The sequence below is a fragment of the Bos javanicus genome, chromosome 11 (genome assembly GCF_032452875.1).
Source record: "Bos javanicus breed banteng chromosome 11, ARS-OSU_banteng_1.0, whole genome shotgun sequence".
Lineage (NCBI taxonomy): Eukaryota > Metazoa > Chordata > Mammalia > Artiodactyla > Bovidae > Bos > Bos javanicus.
Window position 1 is genome coordinate 101027406 of NC_083878.1, and position 27902 is coordinate 101055307.

The window sequence follows — 27902 nt, forward strand, 5'->3', positions numbered from 1 at the left end:
GTTGGATCCTGCAAAAAGCCCTGGAGGTGCCAGGACCCTTCCGGTCCCATGTCACAGGTGTGGGACCTAAAGTGCAGGGAGGCGGCTTGGCCAGTAGGTGGCAGAGCTGCTCCTCTCTCAGGTCACTGCCAGTGACGGTCACCCCAACTTGCAGCAGAGGAAACCCCAGCGGGGAGACCAGTGGCCCTGGGCCGGAGCTGCCAGACTGGGCCTGGACACTGGCCTCTCACATGGGAGGTGGGAGGGCTGGCGCCTTGCTGCTCTTCTGCAGCTTCTAGGGTCTCTGCAAAGGGAAATGCCTTTTCCCCGCTGTCAAAGGACAGTAGCCTGGGAATCAGCAGGCTGGCCGGGGTGGGGGAGCACCCACAGCATGAAGGGCTCCTTCCTCCTGGTGCCCAGGCAGGCATCACTAATTGAACCAAATGGAGCCTCGTGATCCTTCCATGCGGGGCTCTGGGAGGGTCATCTCATGAGATGGGACTGGTTTGTTGTCCCTCAGAGCCCCTTGCCTTGGCACAACTTCCAGCTCCTTTTGGGCAGGTCTTCATCTGTAAAGGGTGGGGGCACAGTGGTCACTGCTGCCCTTCCTGGGCAGATGGAGGAGTAGTGAGTATGCGGGTGCTGGGCAGAGACAGAGGCCATGGAAAGCACCCCTGGGTGCCCCCCGTGCTCTGCTTGTCCACCCCGGATCCTCTCTCTTTCCTCTATTCACCCCAGTCCTTGATGAGTGCTGCTGGGGGGGCGCCTCTGGGAAGGGGTGGTCTTGCTTAACCCCTTCTGAGCCAGGCTCCTCCCTTAGTCCCTGGCAGTGGCTCTGAGCAGACTCTAGACGCCATGGGGCTAGAGAAGGGGGGTTGCAGTGTCCCCTTCATTAGAAACCAGTGGGCAGGAATTCCCTGGTGGTCCGGTGGTTAAGACTCCACGCCTCCACTGCAGGGAGCCCAGGTTTCATCCCTAGTCGGGGAACTGAAGATCCGTTGTACATAAATAAATAGAAACCAGTGGGCAGGGAGGGGAGTTCCATTCTGTGAGGCCAAGAAAGCCTCTAGAAACCCACAGACCCCCTAAATGGGTTTCCTCACATTAAGGCCGGAATCCTGGGTCCATGTCACTGTCCCTGAGCTTAAGAGGGCTTGGAGGCTTCAATTTACAGAAGGAAACAAAGAAGCCACTGAAGAGGGGGAAAAAGAATACTAGAAGCAAACACTGGCGGTATCATCAGCTGGTTCATTTATGGGTTTCGGGTTATCAAATAATAATGATGACAGTAATAATTGTGTGTCAGAGGCTGTGTATGGCTGCACTGAATTGTGATGAAAACCTGTTGAGATCAGAGTCATGTGTGCCCATTTTGCAGGTGAGGAGGTTGAGGCCCACGGGTGCCCAGCTTCACATGGTCAGTAAGTGGTGGACGTGAATGCAGGTGGATGCTTCATCCCTGGGCCGTGCTGCCTGCACCATGGAAGAGGCCGCACCCCAGTTCCCACCCCAGGACGTGCTCGGTGGCCCCCGCGCAGGAGCCCGCCCGTCTTGTGCGGGGTCTGGGTTCAGGCGTGGTGACCAGGTGCTTGTCTCGCCCCTCAGGGGTCTGCCTGTGTGGCCACCACACCGAGGGCCCGTCCTGTGAGCGCTGCTTGCCAGGTTTCTACGGCAACCCCTTCACAGGCCAGGCCGACGACTGCCAGCCCTGCCCGTGCCCTGGACAATCGGCCTGCACAACCATCCCAGAGAGCGGAGAAGTGGTGTGTACCCACTGCCCGCCGAGCCAGAGAGGTGAGTGCCCGGGGACCCTGTCTCTGCCAAAGCTCCAGGAGTGAGTCCTGGGTCCACAGATGAGGGAGGCCTCACTTAGGGGTGTCAGGCCTGACCTTTGGGAATCCTGAGTCTCATAGTCTGATAGCCAGGGCCGTGGGCTGCTGTGGGTTCCTGGCAGAACTTGGACCACTGAGCATATCCAGGTGGGAGTTTGGAAATCGTCGTGTCCAGCCCTTCCCCAACCCACAGAGCCTGGATTAGTAGCTTAAGACGGAGCTCTGGAATCTGTATTCCTGTCATGTTCCTGGGAACATGGGAATTCCCAGGCAGTCCAGTGGTTAGGACTCAGAGCTTTCAGTGCTGTGGGCCTGGGATCGATCCCTGATCGGGGAACTAAGATCCCACAAGCCGTGTGGTGTGGCCAAAAAACCAAATGTAGAAACAAATAAATAAATAATTTTAAAATGTCTCCAGGTCATGTGTGATGCAAAACTCCCCATCCCCAGTCCTCTCCCTGTTCCCCATTCCTGCTCCAGGAAGCAGAGTCATCCTAGACATCTGATCGTTTAAAAAAAAAAAAAAGTACACAAGAGCTTTATTGAGATATTATTACTATACCCCCTGACTCACCCATTTAAAGTGTGCAATTCAATGTTTTTTTTTTATATTTGCCGTTACTGATTTTTCAAATTTTAGCAAAATACGCATAACTTGCCGTTTTGACCATTGTTAAGTGTACAGTTCAGGGCCTTAAGTACACTCACAGTGCTGTGTAACCATCACCGCTACCCACCCCCAGAGTTTTTTATCATCCTAAATAGAAATTGCAAGCCCATTAAATGATTATCTCGTAGTCCCCCCCGCCCCCTCCTCTGGCACCCACCGTTCCAGTTTCCATCTCTCTGAATGTGAATATCCCAGGCACCTCAGGTAGGTGGACTCAGACGATATTTGCCCTCTGTGTCCGGTTTGTTTCACTTGGCGTAATGTTCCCATGATCTCAGATACCTGGTTCTACATTTGGGACCACTCTGAAAGCAGCTCCCTTGGGACTGCCCTGGCGGTCTGGTGGTTAATACTGCATGCTTCCAATGCAGGGGTTGCAGGTTTGATCCCCGGTCAAGGAGGTTCTGCATGCCATGTAGTGTGGCCAAAAAACCCCTGAAAGCAGCTTCCTGACAGCTAGCAGGTTGGGGAGGTGCTCTAGAGCAGGGATCCCCAGGAACTGCAGGAGTGAGGTCCCACCTCAGGACCCTGCCCCTCACCATCATGCTGCCCCTGTGTTTCCATAACCTTCCCCACATTCCCTGGCTCCCCACCTGTGGCTTCCCCCAGTCTAAAACTCAAGGGGACTCCACTCAGTGAGAGAGGGCAGACAGAGAAGTTACCCAAGGGAGGACTTCCAAGGAGGAGGACACTGCTGTGCGCAGGAGGAGCCCTGGGAAGAATGCGAGGGTGGACATTAGGGCTTTGTGCCAGCTCACGTCTTTATCACGCCAGCATCCTTCAGGTCCTGCCAGAGCTCAGCACACAGGGGACTCACCCACACAGTCTGGTCCGGGACTGACCGTGGTCAAGTCCTGATCCTTGCCTGCCTCGCTTGCCTACCACCCTGACCCCTCACAGCTGCCTCCTGCCCGGGGAACTGTCCTCAGCCGGTCCCAGGTGGACGGCAAGTTAACTGCAGGGACCACATTCTTCATCACTGGCTTCAATCTGCCCCTTGGCCATCTCACTCCATCTCTGTTTCAGAGTCTCAAAGCCAGTCTACCCTCTACCTTCTGAACTCCATTCAGATTTTTCTTTTCCTTCCTTTTCTCTCTTTTGTCTTCTCCTCCTTAGTCATCCCCTTCTCCATGTTCAAGGTTGCCTGCCTTTCATCTCATTAACTTGATTTCCACCTTAGTGACAAACTTTGAGGATGTCGGGAGCCCACAGCTGTTTTTCACAATGACTGTAGCTACTTTTTAGATTATAATTTAAGTAATACTCATTGTAACCAATGAGTAAATTGTTCGGAAAAGTGTAAAGGAACGTGAGTGCCTGCAGGCATGAAGATAATTTAAGATGCCCATCATCCTACCATCCACAGGTCCCCCAACGTCTGTTTCATGCAGATATGCACAGAGAGGTAGGCATGTTTACTAAGAACAGGCTGACACTGCATGAAGCCCGTGGAACAAGAATGGCCCTTGATGCCTCATCTGTGTTCAGGGTGGACTTCCCAGGTCATGACCCTCCAGAAACCTCCTCACACACTGTCTTTTCTGAGACTCACAGTAACCCTAGGGCTGGAAGATGAAGCCACAGCACCAGATCAAACCCAGGAAGCAGGGCAGAAGTAGGAAATAGACAGTCCAGAGGGAGTTCAGAAGCCATGAGAAGCAGAACAGGCAAAGGGGCCGGAAACCACAAGGAAAAAGCAACCCCGGCTGAGGGAGAGAGATGGGGGAGGGGACGGTGACAAGGAGGGTGGCAGTGATGTTGAAGATGGAGGCAAGGAAGATGACAAAGAGAGGGATGAGCAAGATAAGGGTGACGATGATGAAGACCATCAATTGATGCTAATGATGAAGGTGGAGATGGTGGTAAAGGTGATGATAACGAAGATGCTGAGTGAGGATGGAGAGTGATGCCCAAGGCCATGACGAAGATAAGGGTCAAGATGATGACCGTAGCGATGAGAATGATGGGTGAAAATGATGACGTGAGGTGACGTCCACAGAGCTTCCTTGGCGGCTCAGTGGTAAAGAATTCATCTGCCAACACAGGAGACGCGAGTTCAAGAAGATCCCACATGGTGTGCAGCAGCTAAGCCCGGGTGCCCCGACTATTGAGCCTGTACTCTAGAGCCCATGGGCCACAACTACTGAAGCCCACGCACCTTAGAGCCCTGCTCTGCAGCCAGAGAAGCCACAGCCACGAGAAGCCCTCGCTCTGCGATAAGAGAGTAGGTCCCACTCTCCGCAACTAGAGAGAGCCCGCGGGCAGCCGTGAGGACCCGGCGCTACCGGAAACGAATAATGCTAAATCAGCCATGGGCGAGAAATCGACCAGACCCCGCATCATCCGGCTGCCGCTCACCTCTGCAGACGAAGGTCGTGATGACGATAATGATTATGTGAGGAAGAGGATGGTCAAGGCGCTGATGAAGAGAATGGTGAATGAGGACCAGATGGCTAGGAGGGTGATGATGGTGAATGGGTAATACCAGCCACTGCTGCTGATCATGAACCATGTGCCAGTATCTGGGCTTAGTGCTTTGCTCGCCAAACCTTCTCAAGGGTCCTTTGAGGTCGCTGCCTTTATTGTCCCTGCTCTGCAGACTCGGAGTCCAAGTTCAGCAAGGCCCAGCGGCTCGCTTAAGACCACAGGGCCAGCTGGTGGCCCGGCTGGGCCCTGGCCCCAGGTCAGCCTGACCCCAGAGCCCGTGCTCCCCTCCACCAGGAGCCTTGCAGGAGCTCTCTTGGGTTCCCACCCACCCTCACCCCTCATGGACCCAGCAGGCCAGGCCCCTCGTTTCTGCTCCTCCACACAAGCCTTCTTCTTTCCCAGGGCGGCGCTGTGAGATCTGTGATGATGGCTTTTTCGGGGACCCACTGGGGCTCTCTGGGCGCCCCCAGCCCTGCCAGCCATGTCAGTGCAGTGGAAACGTGGACCCCAATGCTGTGGGCAACTGTGACCCCCTGTCTGGTCGCTGCCTGCGATGCCTGCACAACACGACAGGTGCCCACTGCGGGCACTGTCGGGAGGGCTTCTACGGGAGCGCCCTGGCCCCTCGGCCCGCAGACAAATGCGCACGTGAGTACCAGCCTCCCAGGCCCGCGGGGCAGGGCGGGGCGGGCTCCTTCTCCACCGGGTCCAGCCGGCTGTTCTGCAAGGCTCCTGTGCAGCCTTAGGCAGGTTACTCACCTTCTCTGTTGCCTTGCCAAGAAAGTATAAGGGTTTGTTTTCTTCTCCAAGGTTCTTTCAGCTTCGGGATCTGATCAACTCTGACCCTGTGACTTTTTTGTTTTTTTTTTTCCTGCCCGGATGGTTTAGCACTGATCTCATGCTCTGATGTTGGCACCTGAGACTGTCCCAGATGGCCTGTGGCCCTCATCATTTTGTCCCGCCCCTGGGCTTCCAAGATGCTCAGCCCTCTGGGCCTTCGAGGCGTGCACCAGCTTGTGGGAGGCTTCCAGGAGTGGCCCAGGGAGAAGCTCAGCATTTGCGCCCCTGCTCCATGCAGCCCCTGTCGGCCTCTTGTTTTAGGGGGGCCCAGGAGAGCAGACTCAAGTGACTCAAAACAGTGGGAGCCGGGTCGGCCCCTGACCCCCACAACCGAGTTTCTGGCCTTCTCTGCAGCCTTGTAGGGGGCTCAGAAGGGCCACCCGCCACCATGGCCATCTGACCTGTCTCTCCAAGGACATAGAAAATGGGCTGAGACTAGCACCGAGCCCTGGAGCCTTTTTTCAGAAATGGCAACCCACTCCATCGTTCTTGCCTGGAGAATCCCAGGGACGGGGGAGCCTGGTGGGCTGCCGTCTATGGGGTCGCACAGAGTCGGGCACGACTGAAGCGACTTAGCAGCAGCAGCAGCAGCAGGAGTCTGAGCTGAATGGGAGTCATCTCCCTGGGCTCCCCACCTTCTCTGCCTCTCTGGAACCCCCTCGAGGTGGAACAGATGATCTGCAGGGTGCCCTGACACCCTTTCCTTCCCCTACTCCCATCCCCCAGCCTGCAGCTGCAACCCGGAGGGCTCAGTCAGTGAGCAGAGACCCTGCGACCCAGTGACCGGCCAGTGTTCCTGCCTGCCCCACGTGACCGGACGGGACTGCGGCCACTGCAGCCCAGGCTTCTATGACCTCCAGCCCGGGAGGGGCTGCCGGCGGTGAGTGGGGTGCAGCTGGGGTGCCCTTCCCCTGGGGGTCCCCCCAGGATGGAAGAATCCACCAGGGAGCCTCCAGGCCCACTGCCAGGTGCCGTGAACTGATGGGGGACAAGGGGACGATCCCTTGGGGGTCAGATTCACCGCCCTGCCAACCCAGGACTCAGGCCAAGAGCAGCCCTGAGGGACGTCCAGGCGGGCGGGAGCTGGTTCGGGCTCTGCTTCCTTGCTCAGTAACTCGGTCACTCTGTGACCTTTGTGGCCACAGCAGCAGCTTAGATAGCGTATTTAGAGAGCAGCGGAGGGCTCCAGGGACATGCCCCGTGAAACAAATCGGTTTCTTTCTGACCAGACTGTCTGTCTCATGCTTTCAATATGCTAATTGCCTTGTGATTTTCCAACTGAAAGGTATAGTCCAAGATGTATATATGAATATGTCCCCATACCCTTTTCGGGAGGTGGAGGGGGAGAATTTTGTGAGACTGTGCTTCCTGGGCTACAGCTTGGAGGAGGCTGTTGGACACGTTCCTGCACAGAGATGGGACCTCGTCCACAGAGGGCATGGTCCCGAGGCCCCATGCCAGCCTAAGATGACAGAGGCGGGGCTGGGAACGGCCTAGAGCTTGTCCCAGACCAGGGTTCCTTCCCTTCCCTTATTGTAGCTGCAAGTGCCACCCGTGGGGCTCCCGGGAGGACCAGTGCCACCCCAAGACCGGGCAATGCCCCTGCCGTCCAGGCGTCGAGGGCCAGACCTGTGACCGATGCCAGCTGGGTTTCTTCGGCTTTTCTGTCAAGGGCTGCCGTGGTAAGGAAGCCGGGTCCTTCCTGGGCTGCCCAGAGACGGAGGCTTCTAGGAAAGAGGATCAGTGGGGGGATGGCTGAGCAGCAGGAAGGAGACAGATCGGATAAGGGGCAGGTCTTCTTGGAGTAGACGTGGGAACGTGGAGTGAATGAACAGAGCAGAGGAGGGGCGCAGAATCTAATCCTAGATGCTACTACTGACCTCCTGAGTGCCTGGGGCCATCAGATCACCTCTCTGCGTCTCACTTATACGTGGACTGCATGGCTGTCCTAAACCTGCCTGGTCCTCAGATCCCGGGGACACTGAAATAACTCAGGTTCTTGATCATCGTCTCCAACCTTCTGAATCAGTCTCCTGGGAAGGACCCAGGAAGGTACTTGAGCTGCCCACGGGGATCGGGAGCATCTGGGTGGCCAGAGTTGCAGGGCACCTGGGGGTTCTGGTGTGGGGTGGCCATCAGGGCTCCCAGTGCCATCTGCACACCCCTCCCCCAGACTGCAGGTGCTCCCCACTGGGTGCCACCTCGCCCCAGTGCCACGAGAACAGCACGTGTGTGTGCAGGCCTGGCTTCGTGGGCTACAAGTGTGACCGTTGCCAGGACAACTTCTTCCTCACGGCCAGCGGCAGGCAGTGCCAGGAGTGCCCATCCTGCTACGCCCTGGTGAAGGAGGAGGTGAGCCCTCCCCATCTAGGCCCTGCACAGGCCGGCTGTACCTTCTGTTCATTTCATGCCCCCAGCGAACGCCTGCTCTGTGCTGGGCGCCAGGAAGTGCCCACTTATCCTGAGCCCTTGGTCTTTCTGGGACTACCGGCCACCTCCTTCTTGTGCCCACCCAGCCATCTGGCTCAGCTCTCCCCTCTGCCCTTTCCCGGTTCCTGAGTGGACAAGAGAAAAATGGGCCTGGCCTTATGTCCTTCCCCACTACCAGGCTGAGGTCTCACACTTACTCACATTTGGTGGGATGAGGACACAGGTGGCCCTTCGTGGGGAGGGTCAGAGGGAGGGCGATGCTCATGCTGGGAACACAAGTAGAACCTCAAGCAGGGAGGTGACGTGGAGCAGGGGTCAGGAGCATGACCTCTGGTCCCCAGGAGCATGACCCCCAGCCCTGTTAGTTGTCACGTGCCCAGGCAGGTGACAGCCTTGGTAAGCTTCAGTGGGTCTCTCCTACTCCAAAATGGAGATGCTTCAGACCTGCGACCCCTTTCCTGAAATCAGTGAGGCCAGCTTTTGGAATGATGGTGCTGTAGAAAGATAGGATGGTGTGTGATGGATATTGGGTACCACTCCCAGCAGTGCCTGGGCCAGCTGCCCTAATCAAGCCCGTTGATACATCTGCAGGAACACAGGTGAATGTTCACACCAAGAGGGTAGATAAAGATCACAGGTAGCCTTGTTCAGAACATTTACACCATGAAGGGAAATAAAGATCATAGGTAGCCTTGTTCTAAGTGAATTCAGGGATTTTTTTTTAAACCTGATTTTGCCATCCTATGCAGAATGGAAATCTTTGAGGATTTTCAGAGCATTTTGGACTTCAGAATCAAGGAGAGAGCTTGGGACCTGTATCCCCCACCCCTTAGGGTGGTTGCAAGGTGAACGTGAGCTGGCGCGTGGCTGGTGGTCACTCACACCTGGCTCCTAGCAAGTGCTCCTTAAATGCATTTATTGTTCATATGATTGAAAGAACGGGGCTAGGAGATGGAGCAGAGTGCTGTCATTCCGTCTGCAAGGATCGCGTGTCTGCTCCATGCCAAGTCCTGGGGACATGGCAGGACAGACAGAAATCCTCCTGAGGCTTCCCTTCCCACCCCCCATCAGCAGGGCAGAGGTGTGATTGGCTGAATGCCAGAAGGCAACACTTGTGGGGATGGCAGGCCAGGAAGAAACCAACAGAGCTGTCCAAGCAGGACTTCAGGCCACCAGCCTCACACACCCTTCCCTCCCTGACCCCTCCAGGCTGCCAAGCTGAAGGCCAGGCTGACCCTGATGGAAGGATGGCTGCAAGGGTCTGACTGCGGCAGGCCCTGGGGACCACTGGAGATTCTACAGGGAGAGGCTCCACGGGGGGATGTCTACCAGGGCCCCCACCTGCTGCAAGGTACAGCGGGAGAGCAGAGTGGGAGACTGGGAGGCCAGGGGAGGGGGCTGACCGGTCAGATGCCCACCGTGGAGCCCCTCAGTGTGGCCTCAGGATGCTTCAAGGGCTCTGGGCTCACCCCTAGAACTCGCTTGCTGGTAGAGCATGTCTGACCTCCCCAGCTGGGTGAGCCCCTCCTGCCGTGCAGTCCTGTCACCCCACGGACCTCTCTTTCAGTATCCCTTGCCCTGTTGTACTTTTTAGCTTTGTTAAGTTCAGCCTCTGACTACAGCCTCAGTCCCCATGTCCCCTGCACCACCTAGCCTATACCCGTAAGCTCAGTGAGGGCAGGGGTTGGGTTCATTCACTGAATCAGTCACTCAACGAATGAACATCGAGGAGCTGTCCCAGGTGCTGAACAGGTAAAGTTCCTGCTGCTTAACTGTTGGCCACTTTGCTCACTGCTGTATCCCCAGCAGAGAAAAGTGAAAGTCGCTTAGTCATGTCCGACTCTTTGTGACCCCATGGACTGCAGCCTACCAGGCTCCTCGGTCCATGGGATTTTCCAGGCAAGAGTACTGGAGTGGGTTGCTATTTCCTTCTCCAGGGGATCTTCCCGACCCAGGGATTGAATCCAGGTCTCCCGCATTGTAGGCAAACACTTTACCATCTGAGGCACCAGCACAGAAAGTGAATGGCAAATAAGAAACAAGACTGTCATTAAGTCGAGGTGAAATTTGGCCCTGGGACACTGATGGGGGCATCAAAAGCCAGTTGGTTATTTTGTCAAGTTTTATGTTCAAAAGCACCTGTACTCCTGCACCAGCCATGGGTGAGCTGAGCACTGGTTTGCAAGACTCACAAAATAGGGAGCTATCAGATGCTGTGCATTCAATGTCCGCTCTGAGCCATGCTGTGGATTACAGAGCTGACTTGGTGGGGAGGGTTTACTGCTCTCTCAGGTTCAGGAAGTACTCGCAGTGGCTCTAGAAGGCTTGGCTTCCTTCTAGTCCTTTGTCTGTGGCTGACTTCCTGCGTGGGGGACCTTGGGTCATGATCTGCCATCTCTGGGCCTCAGCTTTTGCAGCTGTAAAGTGGGGGAGGCTCTTCCTTTAGAGCCAATGCTCAGGCCTGGTGGGGGAGTCAAGCTGTGCCCAGGAGTAGAGGCCACAGTTGGGGCACCTTGAGGCTGTGGGCTTTACTGTGAAATCTAGACTGCTCTGTGACCCCTGGGCTGGGGGCTTTCTGCAGGGGCCCAGGAAGCCTTCTTGGAGCAGGTGACAGGACTTGAGGGTGCTGTGAAGGCTGCCCGGGAGCAGCTGCAGGCGCTGGGCAGGAGTGCCCGCTGTGCCCAGGCTGGAGTGGAGAAGACCTGCATCCAGCTGGCGGACCTAGCGGCAGCACTGGAGTCCTCGGAAGAGGAGATTCTGCATGCGGCCACCATCCTCGCATCTCTGGTACCCTAGGGGACTCCCTCCCCGATCCCTCCCCTTGACTGAGCCTGGGGCATGTCCCCGCTTTGGGAGGCTCAGTTTTCTCATCCGCAGGATAGCGGGTCACACAGTGGCTCCTCTGCCCATTCAGTGAGATGATGTTTGCAAAGCACAAGGCATATTCCAAGTAGACAGTGAATGCCCAGCCAGTGGCAGGCGTCGTTACTGTTGTTTCCAAGCTCTAGGGCTCCGCCCCCTGGATGCTGACTTTGCAGCTGGCTCTGAGCATTTATACATTAAGTGGCATGGCCCAGTTCTCCCAGTAACTGAGCCAGATACAGCCCTGAACCTTCAGGGATGGGCCATCAGCTCCCTCTGACTTCCTTCTTTTCTCTAAAGGTGATTCCTCAGGAAGGGCTCGGCCAACCCACCAACTGGAGCCAGCTGGCCACAGAGGCACATGCCCTTGCCAGGAGGTGAGCCCCAGGCCCCCGGGAGCTTGGTGAGGTCCTGTTCACAGAACCATGAAGGGAGACCAGCCCTTCTCCTGAGGGCTTCCAGGGTTGGGGCCAGCCCAGTTGAGGTGTCCCCACCCTGAGAAGTTGGAACCATTGAGTACAGGGCTGTATGGTTGGGGAGAGCTGTGCAAGATGCTCACAGCATCTCTGAGCCCAGAGACGTGGGGGTGGGATGCGGGTGGAGCTGCTGTATTGAGATGTAAGCCATGCAAGTCACCTGTTTAAACTGAACAGTTCAATGGTGCTCAGTATATTCACAGAATCATGTTATTATACCATCTCCACAGTCAGTTTTAGAACACTTTCGTCACCACCCCCCCAGAAACATCACTCTCCATTCCTCCTCACCCTCCCCAGCCCTTAGTAACCACTCATCTGCTTTCTGTCTCTAGATTTGCTAACCTGGACATTTCATACACATGGAATCATACACGTGGTCTTTTGTATCTGGCTTCTTTCACTTAGTGTAAATTTTCAAGGTTCATCGGTACTGTACCTTGTGTCAGTACTTCATTCTTTTTTTTTTTTTTCCACAACCAAATAGTATTATTCCGTGGTTTGAATGTGTCACATTTTGTTTATCCAGTCATCTATTGATGGATATTTGGATTGTTTCATCCTCTGCCTTTAAGGAGCAGCTTAAGATCCTAAAGACACAAGGTCTGAAACAATGTGTCCCTTTGGTTGTACTTTATGGACGGTAGGTCCATTTTATGGATGAGCAAAGAGACTCAGAGAGGTAAAGTGACTTGCCTAAGAACAAATGGTTAGCAGTGGTAGAGCCGGATTCAAACCCAGGCTGTCTTGACCACTCTTTTCTGCGCTGTCTATATTAGGGTGACCGTATAATCTGTTGTCCAAGCTGAGATTTTACGTGTGATGAAAGGCCCCATTATACATTTTGCCAGGACAGCAGGCATAAGCCCAGTATAACAGGAAGAAGGGGCGTGGGTCCTCTTCCCATCAAGTCTTCGCTGCCTGCCAGGCACAAAGGGTAAAGGAGCCTGGCCCCCGTGGCTGCACTCTGCGTGGGATGGCGAGAGGCCCACACAGGGGGTGTGGCTTTGCACCTAAGCCCCGCTCCCTGTGAGCTCCTGGTAATGGTCAGGCGGGTATTTTCACACAGCCACAGGGACACCGCTGCCAAGATTGAGGCCACGGCTCGGAGGGCCCTGCTCGCCTCCAACACCAGCTATGCACTTCTCTGGAGCCTGGTGGAGGGCCGAGTGGCCCTGGAGGCCCAGCAGGAGCTGGAGGACAGGTGAGACCTCCCACGTGTGGAGCGGAGCCTGGGTTGGCTTCCTAGAGCCCACAGGGCCTGACCAGAGGCCAGTGGTTCCAGAAACGCCTGCCTTCCCTTGAGTCTTGATGTTCCCTGGGGTGGGGTGGGATGCCTGGGGTCTTGGGTCTGCTTGGTCGTGAGTTATAGGAACCCACTCATGCCTGGAGGAGGAAATGGCAACCCCCTCCAGTATTCTTGCCCGGGGAATCCCATGGACAAAAGCCTGGAGGGCTATAGTCCCTGGGGGTGGCAAAGAGTCGGACATGACTGAGCACACACACTCACGCCTGGGGGTGCAGCTCAGCCTCTGGAGAGAAGGGACGAGAAACGTGAAGGAGGAGGGTCCAGGTCAGCGCCTCCTCCCCCACCCCACCCCCACAACTTCCCCACCCCCACCCCAGGCACCTGGGGAGTGCCTCTCAAGCACTAGCTTTCTTTTTGGCCCCTGATTCTCTGCTGAGGAGGGAGTGGCCCGCTCCTATCACCCTCATTCAGAGGGTCAGCGAAGACCCACCAACGTCTCACTGAGCCCAAGTGGACTTCCTAGATGAAAGACTCTGATTGGCCCAGCTTGAGTCAGGTGGCCCGTCCTGAACCAATCAGTATGGCTGGGCAAATCACATGACTCACTCCCAGAGGCAGGGGCGCTGGTTCTCTAAAAAGGGATGAGGGATGGGAGTGACCTCAGGGCGTGGCTTACCTCATAGCTCAGTCAGTAAAGAATCTGGCTGCAGTGCAGGAGACCCAGGTTCAATCCCTGGGTCAGGAAGATCCCCTGGGGAAGGAAATGGCAACCCATTCCAGTATCCTTGCTTGGAAAAAAATCTCATGTACAGAGGAGCCTGGTGGGTTGCAGTCCATGGGGTTGCAAAGAGTTGGGCACGACTGAGTGACTAACACTTTCTTTCTCAGGGGTGGACCACTCCAGCAGTACCCTTGGTTGGGGGAACTGGCGGGGGGCAAGGTGTGGACAGCTGGACCGGAAAGCTATCTTAGTTGACTGATTATAGCACTTTGGGGAAATAGGCCCCCAGAGCGATCATGTGACTCAGGGATCTCTCTTTACCTGGAGACCAGCATGCCCAAGGTCACCCAAGGGCGTCAGGGCCTGGGCTGCTATCCCTCTGCCAGTGCCAGGCCTTTTCCTCTTGGAGATTCATCTAGAGGAGCCAGACATTCACATAATGTGTGACTCTCAAGTGGAAACCAAGCGGGAGCCCCTTCAGAAAAGCGTGATTGAATTAAGTGAATGAAGGAACAAGAATGCAGTGACTCTGTGGCCTTTTCATTCATTAGAAAGCTGCCAAGTGGCAGCCAGCTTCTGAGGCCAGCTGCTGGGTACCCACTCCACAGATGGTGGCTCTGCCCGGGAGGTCGCCAGAGCCCTCTTCCATTGGGGATTCCAGTGGGGGCAGGGGGTGCAGCCGGGACAGTGATCGGGAGGCACAGCCTGCACCTGCTCACAAGCCACCCTGCCTCTGTCTCCCCCCAGGTACCAGGAGGTACAAGCGGCCCAGAAGGCGCTGGGCACGGCCGTGGCAGAGGCGCTGCCCGAAGCTGAGAGGGTGCTGGCCGCCGTGCAGCAAGCCGGCGTGGCCGCGGCCCTGCACCTGGCCTCACCTTCTGCCCCAGCATCACCGGTCAGCTCGGCTGTCCTTGGAGCTCCGCATTGGGTGGGAATAGGGGAGAATGTGGCGGCTGGGAAACCAGTGTGGCCCTGGCCGAGGCAGATGACGTAGCTTATTTTTAGCTCAATAGTGGTTGATTAAAAGATAGGGCACCTCCATGGCCTGGCAGAGTGCCTGACTGGCACAGAGCTCAGCCAATCTTAATTATTGAAAATAATATTAAGGCCGAGGTCCCTTCTCCATCACCGTGGCATTGGCAATGACACCAGACAGACATGGAGTTAAATCCCAGCCCCACCACTCAAGGTCTGTGACCTTGGCCAAGGCCCTTCCCCCTCTGTGCCTCGGTTACTGTGTCGGATGGAGCTCACCCTTTAGGTTATTTCTGGGCTGTATCCATCATGGGAGGGGAGGGCATTCATGCCTCACCTCTGGATAAATCAGTTCATCATGACTTCTCAGTAATCCTGAAATCCCAAAACTGGGGAGCTGAACTTAAAAAAAAAAAAAAAGACTAAACATATAGAAATGTATCTGGGACCCAGCTGGTTGGGACTGATGGGCCCCAGGCTAAATGCTCAGGGTCCTTGGTTCTCCCGCTGTGTATAAAAAAGGAAAACATGGGTAGTGATATGTCTGGCTCTGAGAGCTGTCCCAGATACTACTGAAGGTGTTAGGTAAGAAGCAGTCCCCACAGAACAGTCTGAGTTCAGAAGTACAGGTTATTGATCCTCTCCATTAACACCTTTCCCCTCCCCAGAGTAAAGCTAGACAAAGGGCCAGTTGGATTGGACTAGATACTGGTTTTCAGGCCCCTTATCCTTAAAAGGAGCCCTACCTCAGATACTCAAACATTACTAGGAATCACTCTGCTTGCCTCAAACAAACAAAACCAGGAAGTCACTGCTCAGCTAGGATTCATTTCTGCCATAGAAAAAGAAAACGATCTATTGAGGGTGTTTCTCTGACTGGCTGTTTCCAGGTATAAGATTATGAGGAATCCTAATCTACCTACAGTTGGTGGCTTCCCCTGTAGCTCAGTTGGTAAAGAATCTGTCTCCAGTGCAGGAGATCCAGGCTCGATTCCTGGATTGGAAAGATCCCCTGGAGAAGGAAATGGCAACCCACTCCAGTATTCTTGCCTGGAGAATCCCATGGACAGAGGAGCCTGGAGGGGTATAGCCCATGCTGTCGCAAAAGTCGGACACGACTTGGCGACTAAACCACCACCACCACCTACAATGGACCAGTCCATGTATTTAATTCAGGCTGAAATTTAGAATCAAGTAGGGAGTCTGAGGGAGGAAACACAGGTCAGGAAGGTCAGCTGAGTTGCCTGAGGCCACGCTTCTAGAAATTGCTGGGGCTGGAATCAGGCCTCAAGTGACAGGTTCCCCAGCCTGGCTTCTCTCGCCCTGGCTCCTCTGCGTCTTGGGGGTCCACATGCAGCCTGACCCCCACCTTCTCTGCCCCTGGGCTTCTCCCATCCTTCTGCCCCTTGAACCTTTCTTGCCTGAGCCCTCCATCTCCCGGCAGCCTCAGAAGTCCCAGGCCGAGGCCATGAGCCTGAAGGTGCAGACGCTGGAGAAGACAGTCACATCGAGAGAGCACATGGTGACCGAGGCTGCCGGGTCCCTGCAGGCCACCGCCCAGGCCGTGCTGCAGGAGATGGAGCCCCTCACGCAGGTGGGCTCTCATGCTTTGAGGCAGCACCTGGAGGAGGTTGGGGCTGCCCCAGGCGTGATCTGGGGTCAGGGATAGCAGGGGAGTGGGGGGCAAAGACCAGAGCAGTTCTTTCTGCCCCTCCAGCGCCTCCCCGCCAAACTCCAGACAACCTCAGTTAGCATGTGCCAAGGCAGGAGGTCCTGACTGCCTGAGAAGGAGTGAAGGTATGAGAGGAGGCAGGATGGTTAGACAGACAGAGCACCAGCAGCATCCAGGGCCGTGCCTACCAGCCTACGCAGTGTTAATTACGTCTGGGAGGAGTCTCCTTCATTCAATCTTGAATTCGTTAGTTTACTTGCCAGATATTTTAGCGAACACCTACATCACTCCAGCGTTCAACCCCACAGTTGACAGCCCCGAAGCGGAGGGGGTGCTAAGTAATCAGGGAACTCAAGAATTATGGGGTGAATTTAGCCCAACCCAGTGGTTTCCAGACTATTAAGGTATAAGCACCCCTTCAAGTGTGTTTTTTTTTAACTTTTCATCTGAAAATCATTTTAGACTTAGAAAAAAGTTGTGAAGAAAGTCCAAAGAATTCCCCTATACCCTTCACACAGATTCCCCTTCTGTTAGCATTTTACCTAACCACCTTATAAAGATCAGAGTAAGGAAATCAACATGATATTTACACAATGAGCCTGATGTACAGACTTTATTCAAATCCATCATCCACTTATCCCAGCAGTGGCTTATCCCACAGACATCTATATTGTCCTTTTAAAAACAAGGCTAGGGGGGAAGCTTGCTGCCAGCATCCAAAGAGCTGGGCCTTGTGCCTGTCACACGCTGGGTGAGCTGTGCTGTGTTAGGGTCTCGTGGGGTGGTACTCGTTGATCTAGTCCATCCCCCTGGTCCGGGGAGCAGATGAGGCCGCAGTAGGGTCAGGACCAGACCCCAGTGTGCAGTGACTAGCCCGAGCACAGTGCCTCCCACCTTCCTCTCCCAGGAACGCCTCTGCCAGGCGTTTGGAGTAAGACTTAAGACATGAGGGCTCTTGGGCAGCATCTGGTACCTCTTCAAACCCACATGATTGATTGATTGATTGACCAAAATTCATGTGACATAAAATTACCCCACTCTTTTTTTTTTTTTTGGCCAGGCTATGCAGCATGCAGGATCTTAGTTCCCTGACCAGGGATTGAACCCATGCCCCCTGCGATGGCAAGGTGGAGTCCTAACAACTGAAACACCAGGGAATTCCCTAAAATTACCCATTTTAAAGTGTACAACACAGTGGCATTTAGCACACTCACCAAGTTGTGCAACCATCACCTCTCAGTTCAGAAACACTCATCACCCCAGAAGGAAACCCTGGAAGAGAAAACTTATACCCGTCAAGCAGTCACTCCTCAGCCCTCCCTCCCCCAGCCCCCGGCAACCACCAGTCTGCTTTCTGTCTCTGTAGATTTACCTCCTCTGCACGTTTCATACAAATGGAGTCATGTGATACGGGCCCCTTTGTGTCTGGCTGCTTTTGCTTACCGTAATATTGTCCAGGTTCATCTACATTATGGTACATATCAGCACTTCATTCTTTTACATGTGATGATGTGTGAAAGTCACTCAGTCGTGTCTGACTGTTTGCAACCCCATGGACTATACAGTCCATGGACTTCTCTAGGCCAGAATACTGGAGTGAACAGCCTTTCCCTTCTCCAGGGGATCTTCCCAACCCAGGGATTGAACCCAGGTCTCCCACATTGCAGGCAGGTTCTTTACCAGCTGAGCCACAAGAGAAGCCCTGAATAATATTCCACCATGTGGATACACCACATTTTGTGTATCCATTCATCCATCAAATATGTATTCTTTTGAGTATCCAGCCTTATTTAGTGGTGGGTTTCCTTGGTAGCTCAGTCAGTAAAGAATCCATCTACAATGCAGGAGACCCGGGTTTGATCCCTGGGTCAGGAAGATCCCCTGGAGAAGGAAATGGCAACCCCCTCCGGTATTCTTACCTGGGAAATCCAATGGATGAAGGAGCCTGGCGGGCAACAGTCCGTGGGGTCACAAAGATTCGGACACGACTCTTAGCAACTAAACCACCACCATCACCTTATTTAGTGACAGTGGGGAAGAAACTAATTTCCTAGGAGTAAAAGTTGTGTAAGAAACAGATTCTCTGTTTCACATCCTCTTGCTGAGATACAGCAGCATTCTGAAAAGAAACTTTCAGTCATCCATCTTTTTTTTTTAGTTCTTCGGTTCCAGTGTTCCTTTAAGATTTTGTGGGACAGATAAGCTCTTGGGAGAGATATTCAAAGTTTAACATTGATAGAGTAAGACAAATCAGGTAGTCCTGGTAAACAGTAGAATTCAGCGTCCGTTTTGGTGCCCTTTGGGGACCTTGTATATGTGGGTTTGGTGCCCACCCGACTTGGCTCTGCCCAGAACACCCCCAGCACCACCTGCCCAACCTCTCCCATCTCTCTCCAGCTGCACCAGGAAGCCAGAGCTGCCCTGACCCGAGCTTCCTCATCTGTCCAGGCTGCCACGGTGACTGTCATGGGAGCCAGGACCCTGCTGGCTGACGTGGAAGGTATGTGTGCCCTGCTTAGCCCCAGGCTCATCAATGCACAAATGCGCATGACAGACACCAGGGATAGGGCCTCACCCTGGGCAGGCCTGGCTGCAGGGGCCAGAGGTCCAGTCACGTGAACATGAGCCAAAGAGACCGTTCCCTGGGCCTCTCAGGACCGCCCTTTCCTGTCGCTGCTTGTCCCTCCCCATCTCGCATACCACTCACCCGGTTCTTGCCCACATGGCCATCCGTCACCAGACCACACAAAGAACCCCTCAAGAGCAGGTGGGAAGAGAATCTGATGCCGTCAGCTGTCCGTCCCTGATCCAGGCCACTCTGGCTCAGTTACCTGGTACAAAAATGGCTGCCCTGGTCCAGTGTCCAGTGGGGCTCTGGGAAGGGATTCGGTGTTGCTCCTTAGAAGGGAGCGTAGGTTGATGCCAGTCCAAGTCTCTCTTGAACTTTAGGAAAATGAGGCCAAGTGCCCCCATTTTACAGATGAGTAGACCAAGAAAGGAAATTCTGCTGCATGAAATGTGGAACAGCCCTTAGCCTGTAACTGTTCCGCCAAGAGAGGGTTTGTGTTCAAATAAGTTTAAGAAATGGAACGTGCTGTAGATGTCCCTGAGGCCTTGCAGTGCGCACCTGAGAATACTAAAGGCTCTGAGAAGTCCTGCAATAAAAAAAACAGGTTCACTTTTTATTGGCGTGCCTCCATGGAGCATGCGGGATAGTTCCCCCATCAGGGATTGAAACTGTGCCCCCTGCAGTGGAAGCGCAGATTCTTAACCACCGACCACCAGGGAAGTGCCTCGGGTTCACTTCATATAAACTTAGTTGACATTATGCCCTAGCATTTCTCAACACCCTGTAGAATTAGGACTCCCCAGCGTGCCCTTTAAGAAACACCGGTTTTTTGTGTACAAGAAGCAAAATAGATCTAACCTTTGGATTATCCTCATAGAATGGTTATGTACTATTACGTCCTTGAAAATTATAAGGCTTGATTCTTTTTAAAATTTTACTTTGTCTACCATGGGGGGCGGCCCAGAATGAGATGGTTAGATGGTTAGATAGTATCACCCACTCAATGTACATGAATTTGAGTGAGCAAGCTCCAGGAGACAGTGGAAGACAGAGGAGCCTGGCGTGCTGTAGTCCATGGGGTTGCAAAGGGTCCGACACGACTTAGCAACTGAGCAACAACTACAATCATCAGTACCCCTTGGGATAAATTTCCCTTAGCATTTGATCTCAAAGGAAAGGGAGAAGTCTTTCTCTATGGAGAGACACTGCCTTTTATTAGATAATAAAATCCGTGTGAACTGTCGAATTTCCCCTTTTGTCTTGGCTGCGAGGAGGCTAACTGGTGGACAGAGCATCTGGCCCTGCACTGGCATGGTCCTGTTTTCTGGCACTTCTCACTCTTCCTCATCCTCCAAGTTACCTATGGCCCTTGGTTTTTCATTTTAATGGTCCAGTTGATCTATCATGATAAGCTGCCTCACAGCCTTTGTAGAAATGGGTGGTCCATAAAAACAAAGAACTGGGTGGATCTTTCTATATACCGGGCTGTGGCTCCCATCTCCACTGGCCCAGGCATTGACCATCATGTAATCCTGTGACTTGTAAATAGAGTTGGCCCAAAAGTCCATTTGAGTTTTTCCATAAGATATTCCATAACCGAAAACAAGATCCTCCCAACTGGTTCAGTGGTACAGAATCCACCTACCAATGTAGGAGACTCAAGAGACTTTGGTTCGATCTCTGGGTCAGGAAAATCCCCTGGAGGAGGAAATCTCAACCCTCTCCAGTATTTTTGCCTGGGAAATTCCATGGACAGAGGAGCCGGGCAGGCTACATACAGTCGATGGGGTCACAGAGTCAGACAAGACTGAGCACACACTCATGCAACCAACTTTTTGGCCAATCTGATATCATAGTATCACGTCAATCTTTACACTCACAGAGCACTATGTCTCATTTAGGTTTTTCCTGGGTGATCCTGAGAAGTAACACACGCAGATCTCGTGTGTCTCACTCCTCTGCTCACATTGTCCGAGGGTCTGGGGACGGTCAGCTTCCGGTGGGGACCTCCTGTCGGGCTCTCCAGGCGTGAGCCCAGCCCTCCTGACACAGCCTCGGCTGGGTTTACAGGAATGAAGCCAAGGTTTCCTCGGCCCAAGGACCAGGCCGCGCTGAGGAGGAAGGCGGCTATCGTCCAGGACAGGATCCTTGCAGACTCGAGAAAGAAGACCAAGCAGGCAGAGAGGATGCTGGGAGATGCAGCTTCTGTCTCCTCCAGGGCCAAGCAGAAGGGCAGGGAAGCCGAGCTGCTGGCCCAGGACAGTGCCAAGGTCAGGGCCAGGGACGTGACTCCTGCGGCATCCGTGTCTTCTGGGCCTGGGGGAGGAGTAGCATAGAGGAGGTGCCCTTCTGTGGGGCAGCTGCCCTCACACATTTGCTCCCTTCTGTGTGCAATGCTGAGTACTCTGCACTTACCAGGGGCTCCCAGGCTCTGAGCTCTGGAGCTTTACACGGGTGACCCTGTTGATTTTGCATGAAAGAGATGTCACTGCAGTCCCCATGGGATGGGCGGGACCCTCAGGCCAGCCTGGTTCAGTGGCTTCAATCACATGAGCAGGACTCACACCTCGGTGTGTTGGGCTCTACTCCCTAAACCTCTCAGCTTTTCTTGTTTAATTGGGGCCAAATTTGAATTGATGTGAGTCTCCCCAGCACCTTCACTGGCTTTGTTGCTTGGGTCCCAAGTGAACTGCCTTTATTTTTTTAAGTGTATTCTTTTTAAAAAATTAATTAATTTGACTGAATGGGGTGTTAGTTGCAGCACTCGGGATCTTTCATTGCGGTGCACAGACTCTGTAGTTGTGGCACTCGGGCTTCAGTAGTCGTGATATGTGGACTTATTTGCTCCGAGGCCTGTGGGATCTCAGTTTCCTGACCGAGGATCAAACCCGTGTCCCCTGTATTGCAAGGCAGATTCTTAACCACTGGGCCACCAGGGAAGTCCCCTAAACTGCCTTCACAGCTGCCTAGAGAAAGTGCTGGGTTTGCAGGCGCCCCCAGGCTTGGTTTCTGGTCCTGTCATTTCGATTTCAGCCAGCTCCTCTCCTCTGCAGCTCTGATTCCCCATCTGTGAAATAGCTGGAGTTTCTCCTCAGAGGAGAAATGGGTAGAGTCCAGCAACCTACACTGTGCCAGCATCTGGTACATACCTGTTGAATGAATGAGTGAATGAGCAAACAAATAAATGATCGTGAAGTGATGAAGTAAAGTGATGACCACTTGGCATGATGACCATTAATATCCTTTACCTCTAAAAGGACTCTCTTGGGGACTTCCCTGGCAGTCCAGTGGTTAAAACTTCACCTTCCAGTACCGGGGGTGGGAGGTTCAGTCTCTGGATGTGGGGCTAAGATCCCATATGTCTCGCAGCCAAAATATAAAAAAAAAAAAAATCCATAAAATAGTAGCAATATTGTAGTACATTTAGTAAAGACTTCAAAAAATGATCCACATTAAAAAAACAAACAAACAAACTTAAAAAAGGAAAAGGACTTCTTCCACTCACCCTCCCCTCTCTGCTGCCTCCCACCAACAGCTCGCCAAGGCCTTGCTGAGGGCAGGGAAGCAGGAACACCGCCGGGCTAGCCGGCTCTCCAGCCAGACGCGGGCGACCCTCGGACTGGCCTCCCGGCAGCTGCTGGCCTCAGAAGCACACAGACAGGAGCTGGAGGCGGCTGAGTGGGTACGAGACCCCCATGCCTTTTCCTCCTGGTCCCGGGAACCAGCTGGGAGCCGCTCAAGCTTTTCCTTTCCCCCTGCCCCTCAAAAGGATGGTGCCGGGCTGAGCCAGATGGAACGGCAGATCCGGGAGTCACGCACCTCTCTGGAGAAGGACATCAAAGCCTTGTTGGAGCTGCTCGCCAGGCTGGGTAAGGAAACCCCACGGCCGGGCCCTGGCCCCCTGGGTCCCTGGCACACCTCTGGGATCTTTCTGTGAGGCCCAGTCCAGGGGAAGGTTGTCTCCTAGCCCTCCTATCCATTGCTTCCCGCATCCTGAGCCTTGTGGTCAATTGCAAGCATTTGTAACTGCTCCAGGCCCCCTCACATAAGGCAGGGTTGGGGTCTAGAAACAAGCTCACTTTGTGCCTCCAGGGGCTGCTAGTCAGGAGGAGGGAACACTCACTACCTGCACAACACCTGTAGGCACCAGGTGACTGGATCCGCCCTCAGTGGTTGAGGATCTCAGAGAAGGAGAGAGAATGTCACAAGAGCAAGCGTAGCACTGGGGACCAGCTGCTGGCTTGGGATCAGATAGACCAGGATTCAGGTCTGGCACTTTGCCTTCCTGGGCTGTGAGATCTTAGGAAAATCACTCACCCTCTCTGAGCCTCAGTCACCCAGTCTGTGAAATGGGGTCACAGAGGGTAATTTACAGAGTGCTTGCCACACAGTGTGGCGTGTGCGTGCCTGTGTGCTCAGTCGCTTCAGTCGTGTCCAACTCTTTGTGACCCCATGGACTGTAGCCTGCCAGGCTCCTCTGTCCATGGGATTCTCCAGGCAAAAATACTGGAGTGGGTTGCCATGTCCTCCTCCAGGGGATCTTCCCAACCCAGGGATCGAACCCACGTCTCTTACATCTCCTACATTGGCAGGTGGGTTCTTTACTGCTAGTGCCACCTGGGAACTGTGATGAGTCAGTAAATCATGAAGGGGACAGCCCCCAGGATGCGGAGCCCTCGAGCAGGGGTGAGGGGCTCGACTGCCTGATAGCAGTTAGGCTGAAGTGCTAAACTTCAGTGAACTTCAGGGAAGCAGTTGGCTTCGCTGGTAGCTCAGTTGGTAAAGAATCTGCCTGCAATGCAGGAGGCCCTGGTTCGATTCCTAGGTCGGGAAGATCCTCTGGAGAAGGGATAAGCTACCCATTTGAGTATTCTTGGGCTTCCCTTGTGGCTCAGCTGGTATAGAATCCACCTGCAATACAGGAGACCTGGGTTTGATCCCTGGGTTGGGAAGATCCCCTGGAGAAGGGAAAGGCTACCCACTCCAATATTCTGGCCTGGAGAATTCCATGGACTACAGTCCATGGGGTCACAAAGAGTCAGACACGACTGAGCGATTTTCACTGCTGAAGTGAACAGCATGCCGTTTTAAAACACACAAAACATTAAATTTGCCATTTTAACCATTTTTCAGCATACATTTGAATGGCGTTGGGTACAACATTCACCTTCCCATGTGGCCCATCACCACCACCCATCTCCAGAACTTTTTCATCATGCCAAGATGAAGCCTGTCTGCATTATACACAAAGCCCAGTCCCCCACCCCCAGCCCCTGGCAACCCCTGTTCCAGCATCTGTCTCTGTGAATTTGGCGTTGTAGGCACCTCACCTAAGTGGAATCATACAGTGTGTTTCCTCTTGTGCCTGGTCTATTTCACTCAGTGTGACATCCTCAAGGTTTGTCCATGGGATAGCATGCATTTCAATTCTCACTGTCAATAAGCCAAAGGGAAATCAGCATGTTCTGCATTTCGCCTGGACACCAGACCCCCACTCAGCTATTTGCACACACGGTCGGATCTCATTTGAACCTTTCCAGCCAATGATCCTGATGCTCTTGCTATTCTGCAGATGAGGAAACCGAAGCACAGGGAATTTAAATAACGTGCCCGGGGTTCCACAGCCAGTCAGTGGGTCACGCTCAGGTCTGACTTGACTCAGAGTGTGTCCACTTGTAGCCACGAGTCTATACCCACAAGAACTCAGCACACTGGACACGATTCAGCCCAGCCTGAATCAAACGCTGTGTGTGGGTAAAGCCATTCTCACCACTGTTGTCATTCACTCATTTACGCTGGCACTGGGGTTGACCCGGAGGTGCAGGAGTGACCACGCACACCTGGACCCTGTCCCCACCCCCAGGAGATCCAGCTGGGCAGGCAGAGCGGAGGCTGTACGCTTCTCCGAGGCCAGGCTGTTTGGACTTTCCGGTGGATGGTGGGGCCTCTGAGGGTCTTTGCTGGGAGCATCTTCCCTCTGCGTCTTCCCAGCCCGGGCTCAGCTGCTACAGCTGCCTGCCCTCCAACCCAGCCTTCATGGCCCAGGAAACTCAGGGCCACGGGAGCCTGTGGGGTCCTGTGGGATTCAAAGCCATTTAGGGGACTTCCTTTATGGTGGTCCAGTGGCTAAGACTGTGCGTAGGGGGCCTGAGTTTAATCCCCAGTCAGGGGACTGGATCCCACAGGCGGCAACCAAGCGTTTGTGTGGCCGCAACTAAAGATCCTGCATGCCGAAACGAAGATCGAAAAATCCCACGTGCTGCGACTAAGACCGGACACGGCCTGATTAATTAATTTTTAAAATGCCATTTAGAATTTGTTTCCTTGTCTCCACCACTCTCCCACTTGGCTCAGCTGTCTTCCTGTTGAGTGTCACCTTAATGACAAGCTGACAAAGCCCAGGCAGGGGAGACAGCCGGTGGATTCCATGCCACCATCATCACCAAGTTCCTAGGTGAGCACCCGGCCCCACCCACCTCGTTTCACACTTGGAGAGGCTCCGGGGGAAGTCCTTCACCCCAAGCAGCAGAGCTAATCCAGGCCCCAGGGCCAGGACTAGACCCCCACTGCCCGCTTCCCAGGCCTGCAGCCCCTCCTGTCCCACGCCCCCTCATTCTCATGCCAGAGACCTTTCTTTTCACCTGGTGTCCCTGCATCCCAGGTGAAATCCATCCATAAGCATTCGCTCTCAGAGAATCGACCGCTTGGGGGAGCCAGCAGACACGTGGGGACCTCTCTGTCACACACGCTGCTTTGTAGATGAGGAAACCGGGGCTCAGGACTCACCCAAGGTCTTCTCTTCTTTAACAGTAAAAGTAATACCAGTACCAAAGCTTAACAGCTTCTCCATGCCACCTGAGGAAAACTTCCAAGGTTGGCATATAAGCTTCAGTCAGTCAGTCAGTTCAATCGCTCAGTCGTGTCCGACTCTTTGTGACCCCATGAACCACAGCACGCCAGGCCTCCCTATCCATCACCAACTCTCAGAGTTTACCCAAACTCATGTCCATTGAGTCAGTGATGCCATCCAACCATCTCATCCTCTGTCGTCCCCTTCTCCTCCTGCCCTCAATCTTTCCCAGCATCAGGATCTTTTCACACGAGTCAGCTCTTTGCATCAGGTGGCCAAAGTACTGGAGCTTCAGCTTCAACATCAGTCCTTCCAATGAATACCCAGGACTGATCTCCTTTAGGATGGACTGATTGGATCTCCTTGCAGTCCAAGGGACTCTCAAGAGTCTTCTCCAACACCACAGTTCAAAAGCATCAATTCTTCTGCGCTCAGCTTTCTAAGCACATAAGCTTGGTGGGGTACAAACCCAGCCCAGGCCCTCACCTACCTCACCACGCTGCCCTCTTGGGCTCTTGCTTTCCTGGTAGCTGGTGGGGCAGTTGGCATCCTGAAAATTTGGGGTTGGGGAGGGCCCTCCAGGGGTGGGGAGCCAGCCCCCTCCCTGAGGCTGTCTATGCTCTTCTGTCCAGGGTCGCTAGACACCCACAGAGCCCCAGCCAGGGCCCTGAACGAGACCCAGTGGGCACTGGAGCGTCTGAGGCTGCGGCTGGGTCCCCCGGGGGCCCTGCAGGGGAAACTGAGCCTCTTGGAGCAGGAGTCCAAGCTGCAGGAGCTGCAGATCCAGAGCTTCGAGAACGACCTCTCAGAGATCCGCGCCGACAAGCAGAACTTGGAGGCCATCCTGCACAGCCTGCCCGAGAGCTGTGCCAGCTGGCAGTGAGGGCTGCTGGGCCCTGAGGTGCCCCCAGACCCCGAGGTGCCCCCCTCCCTGGCCCAGGGCCTGCATACCCCCGCAGGTGTGCTGTGCAGACACACCCACCAGAGCCTGCTGCCTGGCACCCTCCCGAGTCCGTGCTCACACCCCCTCCCCTCCGGCAGGAGTGAGTGTGCATTCAGAGCTCACGCAGGCGGCTACGGTGTGCACACCCCCAACAGCGTGCACTCCCTCGCCGTACACGCCTGCACACGCACAGGTACGTGTGGGCACCTGCGAGTGTGCACAGCACACACATGAACTAGTCCATCCGCGTGTGTTGCGCCTCCCCGCTGGACTCTGAACACCCTGTGACACCGACATACCCGGGCAGGGTCGGTACCCAGGAGGCTGAGTCGGGGGCCATCTGCAGAGATCCAGGGCGGGTTCAGCTGGAGCCCGCAGCTCCAGACCTGCCCTCTGTCCTGTAGCGCCCCCACCCCTGACCTATCTGTCATCCACCACGAACACACAGCCCAGCCGAGGGACCAGGCAGGTCAAGAGATGCAAGATGCCAAGGCTTCTCATCAGAGGAAGCTGAGGCCCAGGGCTCCTGGGGCCCTAGGGCAGCCTGCTTGCTTGGCCGGCCGGCCGGGGTGTGGCCCACCCTGGGAAGGGGCCTCGTTGTTGGTTTCAAGGAGTGCCTCCCTTCTCAAGATCCTGGGACTGGGTCGCACTCACTAAAGGAACCGCCCACCCTGGGCTCGCGGCCCCTTTTAGGGTCATGACCCTTTAAAGGGTCCTGGCCTGTCCAAAGAGCTGGGTCTCATGGCCTGAGAGGGCCTGGGTTTTGGAGCTCTTTGTGACCCTGCCAACCCTGGTTGGCCTTTGACCGATCAATACTTCCCAAACTGGCCCCGCAGCCCTGCGGCCCCACCTGCCACAAGGCAGGCCCCGCCAGGTGCTGGGCAGGGAGGCCTGGCTGCCTTTCTACCCTGTCATGCCGGGGAATCCCCATGCGGCCAGGCCCCCTGCCGACCTCTGCCCAGGAGTCTCGGCATCTCCTCCTGGCTCTCTTACCCTTCCCCGGGCCCTCTTCCAGCAGATGGCAGGGTCCTGGCACTGGGAGGGTGGGCGCCTGGCACAGGGAGGAGCCTAGTCCCTTCCCAATGCCCTTCCTGCCTCCCCTGCCCCCAGCAGGGGCGACAGGCAGCAGCTCAGACCAACTCTGTTTGACCAGTTCTGTTTAACGCGGTAATAAAGGACTCCCTTACTAGCTGGTGGCGTGCCACTGGTCCAGCAGGGGCCTGGGCTGTGGGTACACCCAGCGAGTGGGTGGCAGCACATTCGGTGATGCCTCTCGGTCTACATGAGGGGCTAGGACAATGGCAGAGCTGAGACCACCGGCTTTGCCAGTGTCTTCCCATCGCAGGGACTCCGCAGGGGTCCTGCGACCCCAGCCATCTGCCCTCTCCTCTCTGCTCCAAGGGGCTT

The 27902-nt window shown here is 54.6% G+C and overlaps 1 protein-coding gene across 1 annotated transcript in view; it reads left to right on the forward strand.

The window, feature by feature from the left end:
* Nucleotides 1-27762, forward strand: part of LAMC3 (laminin subunit gamma 3) — a 67635-nt gene extending 39873 nt beyond the window's left edge. The window contains exons 13-28 of the mRNA XM_061433861.1: nucleotides 1585-1773; nucleotides 5311-5556; nucleotides 6475-6628; nucleotides 7288-7430; nucleotides 7922-8100; nucleotides 9388-9529; nucleotides 10760-10965; nucleotides 11341-11417; nucleotides 12586-12720; nucleotides 14234-14381; nucleotides 15906-16055; nucleotides 18531-18633; nucleotides 20773-20972; nucleotides 22238-22384; nucleotides 22472-22571; nucleotides 26185-27762. Coding sequence (XP_061289845.1) covers nucleotides 1585-1773; nucleotides 5311-5556; nucleotides 6475-6628; nucleotides 7288-7430; nucleotides 7922-8100; nucleotides 9388-9529; nucleotides 10760-10965; nucleotides 11341-11417; nucleotides 12586-12720; nucleotides 14234-14381; nucleotides 15906-16055; nucleotides 18531-18633; nucleotides 20773-20972; nucleotides 22238-22384; nucleotides 22472-22571; nucleotides 26185-26435 — 2570 coding nt within the window. The 3' untranslated portion in view covers nucleotides 26436-27762. The remainder of the gene's footprint in view (nucleotides 1-1584; nucleotides 1774-5310; nucleotides 5557-6474; nucleotides 6629-7287; nucleotides 7431-7921; nucleotides 8101-9387; nucleotides 9530-10759; nucleotides 10966-11340; nucleotides 11418-12585; nucleotides 12721-14233; nucleotides 14382-15905; nucleotides 16056-18530; nucleotides 18634-20772; nucleotides 20973-22237; nucleotides 22385-22471; nucleotides 22572-26184) is intronic.
* The last annotated feature ends 140 nt before the right edge of the window (nucleotides 27763-27902 follow it).